General features: G+C 39.3%; 1 protein-coding gene across 3 annotated transcripts in view; it reads right to left on the bottom strand.

Moving 5' to 3' along the window:
* Window positions 1-13,650, bottom strand: part of ctnnd2a (catenin (cadherin-associated protein), delta 2a) — a 249,321-nt gene that overhangs the window by 68,584 nt on the left and 167,087 nt on the right. For all 3 annotated transcript variants that reach the window (XM_026179361.2, XM_026179364.2, XM_026179362.2), the window contains exon 13: window positions 10,237-10,369. In XM_026179361.2, coding sequence (XP_026035146.1) covers window positions 10,237-10,369 — 133 coding nt within the window. The remainder of the gene's footprint in view (window positions 1-10,236; window positions 10,370-13,650) is intronic.

The raw sequence follows: 13,650 nt of genomic DNA, 5'->3' as shown, positions 1-13,650 counted from the left end.
GTATTTCAGCCACCAAAAGGCAGGCATAGCAGGGAAAAATTAAATTAATTGAACACTTCTTTAAACTGTACATGACGACTCACCTAACTGCACAGCAAATCTGTACCCAGCTACACTACTTGCCTTGTGTCTGCTACTATTTTTGCCTTGTAAATACACATAAAGAGAAACATGCTTAGCCACAGTTTGAGAAATAAACAAAGTCAATCAGTTTAGATTTATGATTATATCTTGATTCTGTGAGAGGGCGAGGCAGTCAGGACTGTTAGCCCAGTAGGGATCACAATGAGGGCACTCTGGCGTTACACATAATGCCTTCCCCCCATGGCGCGACACATATTGCTCTCTCCCTATGCTGGTGGTTTTTAAACCTCCCACATCACTTCTCCACTGCAGGGATCTTCATCAGCCTTAGGGGGCCAAAGAGCTTAAATCAGCCTGTGTTTGGTCCAGTCGACAGGGGTGTTGCGCTAATCACTAGAAACAGGCTGCTGAGATCTCCAGGAGACTAGTCGAAACAAGGATGGAGCAACTAGTGTGTGAGACAGAGAGAGAGAAAACGAGAGAGAGAGAGAGAGAGAGAGAGAGTGTGTCCCTCATGCCTCCACTTTTATTTAATCTCTTGAGCACTGCAACTGACAGACTTACTCAACCAGATAACTCCAGTTTTTCACAGTTAGATGCATATTCAGACTTTTTGAAACCCTTTAATATTTTTCAGCACGTTCCCCTCTAAACATGGGACATTAAATATAGAAAATACTTCATTAGTAATGCCTGCTTCAATGTGAAGCACCAGATGGATGGATTTTACTACGCAGACGAGCAATAAGACATGAATGGACTTCCAAGGCTTTTTTTTGTTTCATTTTTTGGCTCTCGCACACTCGCACTCATACTTTTAGCGTGATTAAGTCAAAAATAGGTGTGCACACAAGCGCAAGCAATAACCAATGATAATAAAGATGCACATAAGAAGAGAGAAAGCGAGAGTGAGGGTGACACAAGAAAGAGAAAGCATGAGAAATGGAGGGCAAAGAGGATGTGGGTGTTTCATGACACAGCAGGAGTTTATCGAGCAAAATGACTTTGCTTATCTATTCAATTAAAATGGATTAAGGAAGGCAGTGAATGGCAAAATAACCTTGCTAGATTGGCCATACAATTTCCTCAACCTGATTTGCTGCCCCTCTTACGCCCTCTAGTCCCCACCTCTGCTCTTCTTCCCCTCCTCCTGTTCCCCTTTTCCTTCCCCATGCTAATTCGTGCACCTCTCCCTGTTTGTGTTTATGTCACACTTAATCTGTTATTCCACTTTGTATTGCCTCTGAGCTACATACAAGGCTTGGCAATACCTCTGTGCCTGCTCCTCATGTAAAGAAGATTAGAAGCGCTGATTGATTTGTCTTTGTCTCACGCTCTTCTGCGGTGGACACGGCTATTGGTAACCCATAGCGACAGTTTTGCCGTGGTAACAGTTAGCAGTGGTGACAGCTGAGATTGTGAGAATCAGAGATGCTGCCAGCATGAAAGCCGGCAGTGGGATACATGGGTGCCACGCACCTGAGACGGTGTCACGTGAAGCTTAACAAGCGTTTATGACTAACCACATATGGAACTTCAGCATTAACCACTAGCTCCAGACAGGGTGCATGTGAGTGTGCAGACAGAGAGGAGATGTGTCACACCTTTTAACCGTTTATGTATTCACACACAGAGGCAAGCATACACACACATACAAGGGGTTGTGTTGTCTTCACTTGACACTTAGCCTAGGGCTAACTGCAATTTAGAGCCTTCCAACCTTTGGTTAATTGAGTTTTTGGCCCAGGGCTAACATTTCCCTCTTGAGAATTTTAAACTGGGCCAAATAAACCATTAACCTATGGCTACCTAATATTGTTCTGAGGCAGGGACACAGCTAATTCTCATAGAGTTATCAGCATAAAAATTCACAGCTGTGAAAATGTACTGTAACAAATATACTGGAGGCTTTGTTGTATGACGAGGTAGCTAACAGAGAAAACAGAGCAAACACTATTCCTCACAGCAGCAATGTATGTGTTATTAATTAGGTTGTGCCCAGGACTTAATAAAACTACCGTAAAGCAGATGTATATTAAATTTGAAGGATACTTTTTGAAAGCAAATAACAGAGGGTGGCTCTGTTAGGTAACTTAATAGAACCCTTATAAAATGTTAACACATTCTTTAAAAATTAGAGTGAATTATAGAGTAAAATGTTTTTAATTAAAGTATGTTGCTGGTACTTTTGCAACACTTACAGTTAGGTTAGAAAATCAAAATGTGATTAAAGCGTCTTTCAGCTTTACTTCAACGGTTTTAATAAAAGTATTTGATTAACTGTATAGGAACTGCAACCATTTTCAAAAGGAATGCACCAGCCAGTTCAACAACATCAACAGGCTTGGAAGTCCACAGATGGCAAATACAGTGGTTGATTGCAGAATTCTTTCCTTGGTTAAGAAAAATCCTTCACAACCTCTAACCAAGTCAAGGATGTTTTCAAAGACTCTCAAAGTCTTTAAAGTTGGCTCAAAAGATGCCTTTATGAATGTTAACAGATAACAACTCGTTATAGTCAGTAACAGAAATGCATTAAACTATGCCAGAAAACATCTAATAGATAATGGCCAAAAAGATGCTCCAAAAGCAACACAAGAGTTTCTTAAGGCAAAGACATGCAGTAGCCTTCAATGATCAGTGCCTGAACTGAACCCACTGAATCTGTACAAGCAGTATTTGAAGGTAGCTGCAGTAAAGGCTTGGCAGTGGCAGAGCATCTCAAAGGAGGAAACACAGCGTTTAGTGATATCCATAGGTTCTTGCTAAATCCCTTGAAGTAAAGCTGAAAGTCTGCACTTTAACTACACGTACATACAGTTTGATTTAAAACCAACTTATTAACCTAAATGTACATAAGGGGGAAAAGCTAAGTGGAAAATACGCTGTGAAGAGGGACAGAAACATATACTACTTCTGCAGCATCATTAAGAATCATTTGCTGCATTTCTCATCTTCCGCATTCATGTCTACTGAACAGATATTTACAGCATTTGTAGAGTTCACGGCCTAAAAATCTAAAGCCTGATTCTTTTGAGGCTGAGAAATGACAAAGAGTCAGGGGTCACACTCGTCCCCCATCAAGCCGCTTGTTGGATAAATGGATATTGATATGGCTGCAACCCAAAATGAATTACTGATGTAACTAAAGCTCAGGTTGAGACTGTGAGCCTGTGTTTTGCATACCCAAAGGAAATCTATTAGCTGCCATGTCAATGGTTCTGTTTTAATTCACTCTGTGGGAAATATACAGCATATAACTGGTTGTAGGTGTGAATTTAGTTATGTGTGTGGATGATACAGCATTTGTACTGTGTATGTGTCTAAAGATGCTATAAATGATGCTGAAGATGAATTTGGCAAGCTGCCTCTGCAGTCTAGGCTGCAGCCAGACCTCCATCTACCTTATCAAACACAGACACACACGAAACACAGCCTCTCTCTCTCTCTTTCACTTTCTCTATATCTGACTTCTCTTTCCTGCTCGCAGTATTTGTGTAGGAAAAAGAAAAATATCCATGCATATAACTGTAAATTAAAACATGCTCACACTGACACATCTAATCTAAAATGTCCACTCATACCTGTGTTGAAACATTTGTACACAAGCACATATAAATGTCATCGACCAAGAAACAAAACATTGTGTCATCTTATGTACCAGTTCCAAAATATCATAGGGAAATATTTTCTTGTTTTTTTCGCCAATATTTTTCTTCTTTCTTTCTAAAAACTTATTTTTTTCTGGTTTCTGTTTCTATCTTTCCACTTGTATTTGCTGCTACAGATTATGTCTTTAGCAATGAATAGGAACCATACTGTGGCTGTATTCAGCTGCTCACTGTGACTGAAAATACGAGAATATAAGCCTCTTAATCCAGAGTCATACCAAATAGCTGCAAAAAGCATTTACTTTCACATACATGTCACTGTATGTCTCAAGAACCAAGTAAATACTACAATGCAGGACTTCCTGTACATTATCTTTCTAAAACAATGCTTCTAAAACTTTATATGTATATAAAGTGAGGCAGGAAATCACAACTTAATGCAATAATATTTCAAATGACAAAAAAAATCACAAGGTTCCTTTTCACTATAGCCAAAAAGAAGAAATCTTAGTGCTGTCGAGTAATGTCTTAAATCACCTGCTACAACAATACAAAATTAAGTAGTTATTATTTTGTTAGAGAAGCTTTTAATTTCCTAAATGCCAGTAGTGATTTTGGAGTGACACACACAGATTAGACAATATAAAATGAATAGACAGTTATAAAAAGCTGTGATTTCAACTTTTTGAATATAATAGCCAGTATAATTTCTGGAAAAAGAAAATCAATACAGAGCTTTGAAGTAAATTAGGGAGCACAAAAAAAAAATGTGACTCGCTAAAACATTCACAGCTCATTGTCCTTTAGTAGTCTGCCAAATTTGAGAAGCAGAAAATAGAATGTATAAACTGTGTCTTTGTTACACAATCTAACCTTCAACATTGAAAACAAACAAAACCGTGACCTTAATTGTTAACGAAATTTATATCCTACTACTCCTGTCAGGATATTCTGGTATCAGATAATCCTACAAACAAACACAAATCCATCCATGTGACATACATGTAATATTGCTAACGTAATTGGGTGAGTTCCTATGAAAATGTGACGTACATGTGAGCTAAAAAAATTTATGACAGGAAATGTGAAGTAAAGGCGAAATACAAAAAAAAAAAGAAAAAAAGACAGGAATTTTCCCCTTGCACTAAAATCCTGGCACTACTCTGCAAATAAACGTTTCTTCTGATTGTTAATTTGAATTCACCGACACATAAAATTACACTTGTAATCATGCAACGCACTCATCCTGATATAGACCTGTCTACTTCCCTGCTGGGTGATTGGAGAAGTCAAAATGAACAAATGATGTGGACAAAAATCCAGGAAGTTAGTAGTGCCATTATGTTTCCTGTGGTTAAAGAGAAGAAGGGACTGTCATGGACAAAACTCCATCAAATGAAACCTCACCTCTCTTTTGAAATACAGGCAACAATGCTGGGCATCCTCTGCACACGGCCATAAACAATCAGAAGAGTCTGTTCAGTGACAGGTTGCTTCTCCCCAAGACAAGAACTAACAGACTTAAAAACTCCTTTGTCCCACACGCCATCAAACTGTTTAACTCCTCTCTGGAGGGGAGAGGGAGGGGAAACAGGAGGACAAAGGAGGGGGGAACAACTAAGCTGCAGTGCCTCTTCACCTCACTGTACAATACCTTTTGTAAATAGTCAACAGTGCAATAGACTCAATACTTGAAATGTGCAATTCACTTGTATTTTTATTTTTTATTCCTATTTATTCTATTTATCCCCTTTGTATATTTTATTTATATTTGTCTCTGTATTTATATATGTGTGTGTGTGTGTGTGTGTGTGTGTATATATATATATATATATATATATATATATATATATATATATGTATAACAATTCTGTAACTGTAACTTCGGTCGTTGCTGTGCTTTTTGGAAGTCGAATTTCCCAGAGGAACCCACCCGAGGGATTAATAAAGTTCTATCTTATCTTATCTCTTATCTTAGGCACAGACCGGGTCATAAAAAAAGCCCATGTGTGTAACTGGATTGAAGTAATGCTAATCAACGTGCGCCCCTGCTGGTCTTTGTCTTTGCTTCAAAGCGTTAATAACACATTTTTCTTTTTGTCTGCTGATAAGCAGGAGAGAATACAATTGACAATTTAATGCCACTTCATGTGTTTGGAAGCCTTTGTAATAAAGCAAAGATAGTCATACAGACATTTTAAACTCTCGCTTGTTTAAAATGAAAGAAAAAAGTCACTTTCTTACAACTCTGAAGATGAGAAAAGATACATAACTGACAACAAAAGAAAATGTTATTAAACATCCAAGCTAATCATAATGATACTAATAGTAATTATGAAGCAGTGACAGTTATGATCATTTATTTTATATTTACCTTTGATTGAAATGAATTGATTTATCATGAAAATTAGTTTTTATAATATTATGAGATGAAAGGAAAAAAAATATGAGTTATGAAAACCTGGAGGAAGTAAGAATTTTCCTCTGTTTCTATGTAAAACATTATGTAACCAATATGAGTTGAGCTAAAAGTTGTCCATAGTTACCCGACCATACCATAGTATGCTGCTAATATGGATGTTGAAAATACTGCTCTGGAGGTTCAGCAGCAAAACATCTCGTAACAACAACAACAAAATTCCCAATTAGTTTGTATTTAAAGCATTTTTAAAGCTCACAGAGCTTCTTTGACAAGGACGACTGTTGTTCTGGTTAAAGCCACTGAACTCTAAAAGGTAATTTTAGCTGGCAGAGGACCGCTTTCTGCCTCATGAGTTTATTTTGTGTGTGTGACTGGTATTTTAACACGTTATTTTTGAATCAGACTAATATGTTAAACACCAGAGGCACCCAGCAAATCCCAGTTTCTCCAAGGTAAACTTTGTGTCTGTGTGTGTGTTTGTAAGTGGAGTCTGGTAGGTTGAATGCGACAAACGTAATGGCTCTGGTAAAATATCAAATAATGGCTGTATGGTGATGCGGAAAAAAACCTTGAACTAACCAAACTAATACTTTTATGTTCTCCTGAACTAAAAACTTGATGAAATACTAATACAATCTTGCTATTCTTTAAAGGCACTAATGTAATCAGCTCTGGAAAAAATGTAATGCTAAAAGCTAACTATGAACTTAGAAACTTTAAGACTTAACCGTTTGCTTCTCTCTGACTCTCTACGCTCGTCTTATATTTTATTACAACCGAATTCACTATAAACAAACATCTTTAACTCCAAACAGTCTTTGCATGTACATATTGTCATGTCCCTGTTGTCAGACAACAGAACATACAGGGGAAAAAAATTAACATACTCAACATATTTACCAAGCAGTTACTCTGAACTGAAATCTCGATTCCTGCAATTTCAGTGTTATCTGACAAAATTTGCATTCACATAAGTTACAAACAAAAACTGTACTGAGATTTTGGCTGTACTTAAGTAATTAACAGAGTCTCATTCAGGTCTGTATCAATATGGGTGTAGTTTACTGAAATCAAGCTCAAACCCAGAGGTACAAAGGTATGGTTTAAAAAACGATTTGGATCGAAACTTGAAATACACATAATGGCAACACACATTACAAGTAGCATGTCTTAAAGTGGTCAAATGTTAGAAAAAGCGGACCTTTAAAGGACAGCTGACCAAAAAAACCCCAAACAAACTAATATAGTGATTTTACGTGTTGTGGATCATGAGAGGGTGATGAAGAGTAGGGGCAGTGCATCACCTCTTGATAGTGACTTATGCAATTCCCTTGGACTTGGTCTCCAGTGGTCTCCCACAGTCCCAGTTCCTGACTAACATTATTAGTGTGCTATTAGCTTTGTACGGTGCCAAACATTCCAGTCTCTATGTGTGTGGCATTGAGCTGTAGTCTTTCTTGTAGTCAAAGCTGAGGCTGGTCTATCTGGTCTTACAGTCCTAGTGTAGTGCTGTGTTATCCAGGAGCTGGTGCTTTGGTGTAATTTACAATGCCCTACTACGCCCTAGGCTGTGCTCATGTATTAACTCATGTGCCTCATGTGATTCGTGTGTGTTGCTATAATTCCAGTCCAGATGAGTACCTGCTGTTAGTAGTCCCACTACTTCAATTTGTACTGCCACGCGTTTATGGAGTGGTGTTCTTCTTTTTCATCCACCAGGTGTAGATCGTGCTAAGTCCTGGTGCCGTCCAGCTCTTCATTCCTCCAACAACAACTCATTGAGGAACGTCTGCCTTTGTGATGCTGACTGGCTCTTGCTCTAGGTACTGGTGTTATGTGCACCTTTTTCTCCCAGATATTCTTCTGGGAGAACATCTTCAGCTCTGGTAGGTCTGTCCTAGTTGTTATCCTAGTCTTTCCTATTATTCTCTTGCAACTAAGAGTACATCCTGGTAGCATCCTTGAAAAAGGCCACTCATATTTTTCCTCCTGCGTCTCTGGTGGTATCTCTTCAGCCAGAGCTGTAACATTCGTTTGGCAGTTTCCAGAGCCTCATCTTATACTTTTCTCATGATGCCTTTCTACACTTCACTTAACCAACTAATATCCTTTGAGCTTTTCTGATTTTAAATTCCAGCCTTCTTCTCCACAAAGAGCTTTCTCTACACGCATTCTTGATCATATACCCAAGTCCTTCTAGGATTACTGAGGCAGGGGTATCTAATAGCTCTGTGATACGAGTAGTGTGGATGGTGAGCAGAGCAGTGGTCACATCTGCAATAATCTCCTCTGATAGGACTTTGTCAGTGAACTGGGGGAGTTGTGCCCTTGGTTTGGTGGCTAACTTGAGTCTGGCCACAATCAGTAGTTTCCTCTGTTACTGCAGGTATTATCAGGTTCAGTTACACTGCTCTCTTCTATCAGAGTTGGCTTATTATGTTCATACAGCTCACTATTCTTCCCATTGTACTGTAGACTCTGGATCTCCAGCTTTAATGGTAGCTAGCTGTCCTCTACTGATGTTATAACATTGAGCTACCAGGTGTTTCTTGATCAGTGTGGATGCCGGTCATCTACTCATCCATAGTCCTGCATGATATCATATTATATCTATCTATATCTCTGTCTTTCTATCTATATCTATATGTGTGTGCGTGTGTACATGCGTGTGTGTTTGTGTGTGTGTGTGTGTGTGTGCATGTGTGTATGTGTACAAAAACACTACACTATTTGGCTTCAATATAGCAAATGGATCTTTAACCAAATTAATGTCCCATATCTGGCTTAGTGATCGTCAATCAACTTTGTTTTTCATTAAAGACTATTTAAGAAATACAGCTTAAGGCACATCTCACTGTGTTTCTTATTGCATCATATTTCACACACTGCATTGCTGTCATGTGCATTGTGCACATGTGGAAAAGTGGAAATGTATCTCGTGTTTGCAGAGAATATAAGTGTGTTTTTGTTTGATGTGATCCAAAGTACAGGCTGAATTCTCTTTTTGTGTAAACAGTGTTTAGCCACGCCTGGGACCCAAAGCATGACAATGAAACAGACTTGATGAAGCCAGGCCAAAGATTTCGCTGTCAACGCAATGTTTTTTCACCATTGTTGGACACCTCTATTCAGGCATAATTGGATCCATTATAAAAGACACGAGCACTTAGGTTTCTTTCAGAGCTGCATGGGTGAGGGGAAGGGAGAGGAATCAAGTGTGATGTTTTTGTATGGAAGTGTGATTGCATTTCTGTATCCCTGCGTGTGTCTTTGTGTGGGTGGGTAAGTGGGTCGATGTGAATGAAAATTAGCCGCGTGCATGTTTACATGTTTAATTGCCTTTGATTTGCAGAAGGTTAATATTAATTTTTCTGTTTTGTATTGTGTTATGTCTATTTGCATATGTGCACACATTGTGCTGACACACATCACTTTACATCTGTGCATGAATGAGCATTACAGTTATATGGGATCACTTTTCATTAGGCTGCAGTTGCAGCTATTGACTGCTTCCACTGAAATTAATTTCATATAGAAAAAAAATGTCAATGTTCTCAACCGCGTGTACTTGTAAATTGATTCAGAGGTACTGTAGACTGTGGAGGGGTGTGTGAATTTGTGTCTGTTGAAGGAAGAGATGCAGATTTGAATGCATCTGCATGTGCCAATGCCACTGTTTTAGATTGCCACTAGCTTTATTAAAGGGTTTATTAGAGTGTTTCAAAGGGGCTTCACCGCAAAATTAGTTTTGAGAGGCAAACCTGCTGCTTCGGGACTAATTGAGCTTCATTACCTCAATAAATACAAGTCAGTAGAATGCACATCTTAAGAATGGTGATTGTGGCAAGCTTTATCAAGCAGAACATCAGTGTGAAACTGGTTAGCTATTGCATTATTTCTCAAAAGCATTCCTCTGAATAGGTTTGACAGCATCTTCTAGTCACAAATTATTCACCTGTTTTTTCAAACACATATTTTGATGGCTTTCATTATAAAAGTTACAATCATTCCCTTCTTTGCAACACTGATTTTAATCAAATTCTCACATGATACTAAACCTGCGCAACACACTGATAGACACAGACAAGGACATACATGTACGCACACGTATACACAAACCTCAGCTTTGATCTTGTTGTCTCCAAAACAGAGATGCTGTAGGTAGGCTGCAGCATTGGACTGCACCGATGGGAACTGGTGCTGTAACATCTGGATCACCTCTGGCAACTCTGGATCTCTCCACCCAAACTCTCTGCAGAATGACATACAGAGACACTTTTATTCCTTCAGCAGGTTAACAAAGTTTCTCACTGAAATGAAAATATTACCTAAAAGTAGTTCAATAAAATCAGAGACTTTTTTTCAGCCACAGATATTCAACCATGCATGTCAACGTTAATGCGGGATATAAAGAGAAAGTCAGATGGATCCAAAGGCAGAGCATGAATGAAAGAGAGATTTAAATGTCAAAATCCACTCTGCTCTGTTTTCAGTACAAGAAAACTCACTTCTAATGGGAGAAGGCTTTAGAAACTAAGCAACACAGTGGAACAAAAATGACACAGATCACCTGCTGAATGCCTAATTTGCTGAAATATCGTCATTTTCATCCAACACAAGTGCAGGAAATGAGAGAAAGTAAAGATAAGGCCACAAAGCTAAGCACGTGGCAATCATGAAAACTTTAATAAATGGATCAAAATCAACCACAAATGGTATTAGCATTTTAGCATAATAAAAGACAAGCTGGATTTCCTTAGAATAACAGTAAATCTTTGAAACCTTTTGAGTTATTTCAGATGGATGATTTGGAGCATTGTCATAGCAACCATGTGTGACAATTTTTTGAGAGGTAACCAGCAAATGTGAAGATGCTAGGGATTATCATTTTGAAGGTCAAGCTGAAGGGCAACAGCTTATTTGTACATTTGTATGGATGCGACAAAATACGAGTTAATACAAATAAAGAGGATTTCGGCAGAAGCATGAAGCGATGCATGCAGAGAAATTTTTAGAAAGCTTATAAAAGGAATCAAAAAGTGTTGCTAACTGCACAGGACAGCATTTCTGCTGCCTGCTTGCTGTCTGCAGTTTCAGTTATTTCCTATACTTTCCACCACTGGAAGTTTATACTCTCATGAACACACTAGACAAAGTGAAATAAATGTTTTGTCCCTCGGTAATACACAGGAAATGGTCTCCTTTATTGTATTATCCCCCTCTGATAATTGTTTTGCTATGGCCCCCCAAATGAGGAAATTATGAGTGTGCGTGAAAGTGTGGGCGACTGGATATGTCTACACTCGTGCACAAGCATGTGCCGCCTCAATCCACCGTAATGTTTTCTCCAATAATCACTTTGTAAACTGTTTCTCTGTTGCTTCTTTCTCTCTGTGCTTTCAGAAAACTGCCAACTCTCAATGCGATCTGACGAAAACCTATGTTGAAATTTTGCGGCTCCCATCGATCATGATGTTTGAGGATTGATTTTGTTGTTTCTGGCTTCATGCTTACTGTTCTGTGGCAAACTGTGTCTCACCGTAATCCCCATCAAGCTATCGTGCAAACTGCTGATTTATTGTGCCTCCTAGCTCAGCCGACCCAAACATGAAAATGTGGTAAATATGGGACAATTGACCTGCCTGGGGAGTTAAACCTGATAGGGTAGAAGATTGTGTGTGCATCCATAGTTTTTGCTGCAGAAAATGAAGCCTCGACACAGCGCTCATCTCTGTCGGATCAAGTGAATGCACTCTATGAAACATCTGTGGAAAGCAGAGCATTCACAGGGAGTAAACATGGCTCTCAAAGATAAAGCAAGCTCCAGCATGGACGGCTGTTTATCTGCCGAATGATAAGTGTTCATTCAGCTGGAAAGCAGGACTGAAGGAGGGAGGTAGAGGACAGATAGAGAGAAGGAGGAAGAGGGAGGGATTCCCAATGCATTTAGGGGATTTAGGAGGAGAGACCCCCAAACAACGTTCCTTAAATCACACAGTGAGATACCATCAGGGCAGTTTGTTTATGTGTGTAAGGGTGTGTGGCAAGATTAAGATAGCATCATGATGTGTGTTTATGAGGCCCTTGTTGCTTCCATGTCTGTTTGTGTGCATGAGTGTAATGGCAGGTGCATATATATTCTTTTGTGTCTATACTTCTGTGTACTGACGCCATATATATGTATCTGACTATATGCTATGTCACTGTATGTGTATGAGAGTGTGTGTCATCCATCCCCCTACAGCCTCCCAGTTCTGTCAGTGTAGTTAATAGAAAGCAGAGTGATCTGCTGATAAGATAAGCATCATGGCTCGACCATTAATTAAAAACCCCTGGTAGGGAGAGACAGTGAGAGGAACAGAGCAGAAGGGAGAAGGATAGAGAAGCGAAACCGCGAGGGAGGATAAGGAGTGAAAGTTAGGGGGGGAAACACTGAGCATTTGGGGGCAACTTTGAGTACAACAAGCGAGAGGAAGCTGACAGGAAAGGAAAAATAGGAAAAAAGAAAAAAGATGGAGAAAGAGGAAAACAACAGATGAGATGCCAGTCATGTCAACACAGGTGCTAATGAGAGCCATAGCCCTGGTAGATGCACCACAAGGCAATGTGCCAATGATGTGAAACAGCAGGATGGAAACAGCAGCCTGGAAAAGTAAAAACGGATCAAAGACGCGGTACCAACATAACTGCAAAAGCCACATTAAATACCCACACAGCTTTTAAGGAATCTGCACCACGATATGTTGCCACTTATGTGCCATATTCTTTATGTTACATTTTTATTATTTTTTTGCTTTGTGTGGTAATAAATGCCACACAGAACAATTTGTGGACTTTGCTCTTTTATACCCAGGCTGTGTGTTTTTGATATGACACACCAGTGGGTAGGGGAATAAATTAGGTGTCACTGCTGCAGCACAGAGTTTCATGTTCCTGGTTAGAGAGGTTACTTTGCCATTTCTTGAGGCATGCGGGGGTGTGTTGCAGTGAAATATTTTCAATGGAATCACTAGGTATGGCAGGAGAGCAGTATGACATGACTGTGAAAAAGGCAGGTGGCAAGGGAAGGAAGGGCGGAGGCAGAGACAGAGTGACATAACTGGGACAAAGGAAAAGACTGCTGTGTGATGGTAGGGCTTTGATGCACACACACATACACGAACATGCACACACACACACACGCACATACATTTGAGGGAGGCAAAGTGTGATAGAAGAGTACAACACATGAAAATACAAGGACTATCAAAGGATTTCTTTCTTTTTTTTAAACCTCTCTTCATCTCTCTCTCTTTTCATGTCTAGGTCTCATGAGACAGTTGAACTTCAGTCTGAAATCCCATCATGGCCATTGATAGACAGTATTCACACACACACACACACACACACACACACACACACACACACACACACACACACACACACACACACACACACACACACACACACACACACACACACACACTATAACACAATATGCTTGACAATGTTGAATTTCACACTGATTGGCTGATGCTATATGAGGGGAAATAA

The sequence above is a fragment of the Astatotilapia calliptera genome, chromosome 9 (assembly GCF_964374335.1).
Source record: "Astatotilapia calliptera chromosome 9, fAstCal68.1, whole genome shotgun sequence".
Classification (NCBI taxonomy): Eukaryota; Metazoa; Chordata; class Actinopteri; order Cichliformes; family Cichlidae; genus Astatotilapia; species Astatotilapia calliptera.
This window is presented reverse-complemented; position numbering and strand designations above follow the sequence as displayed.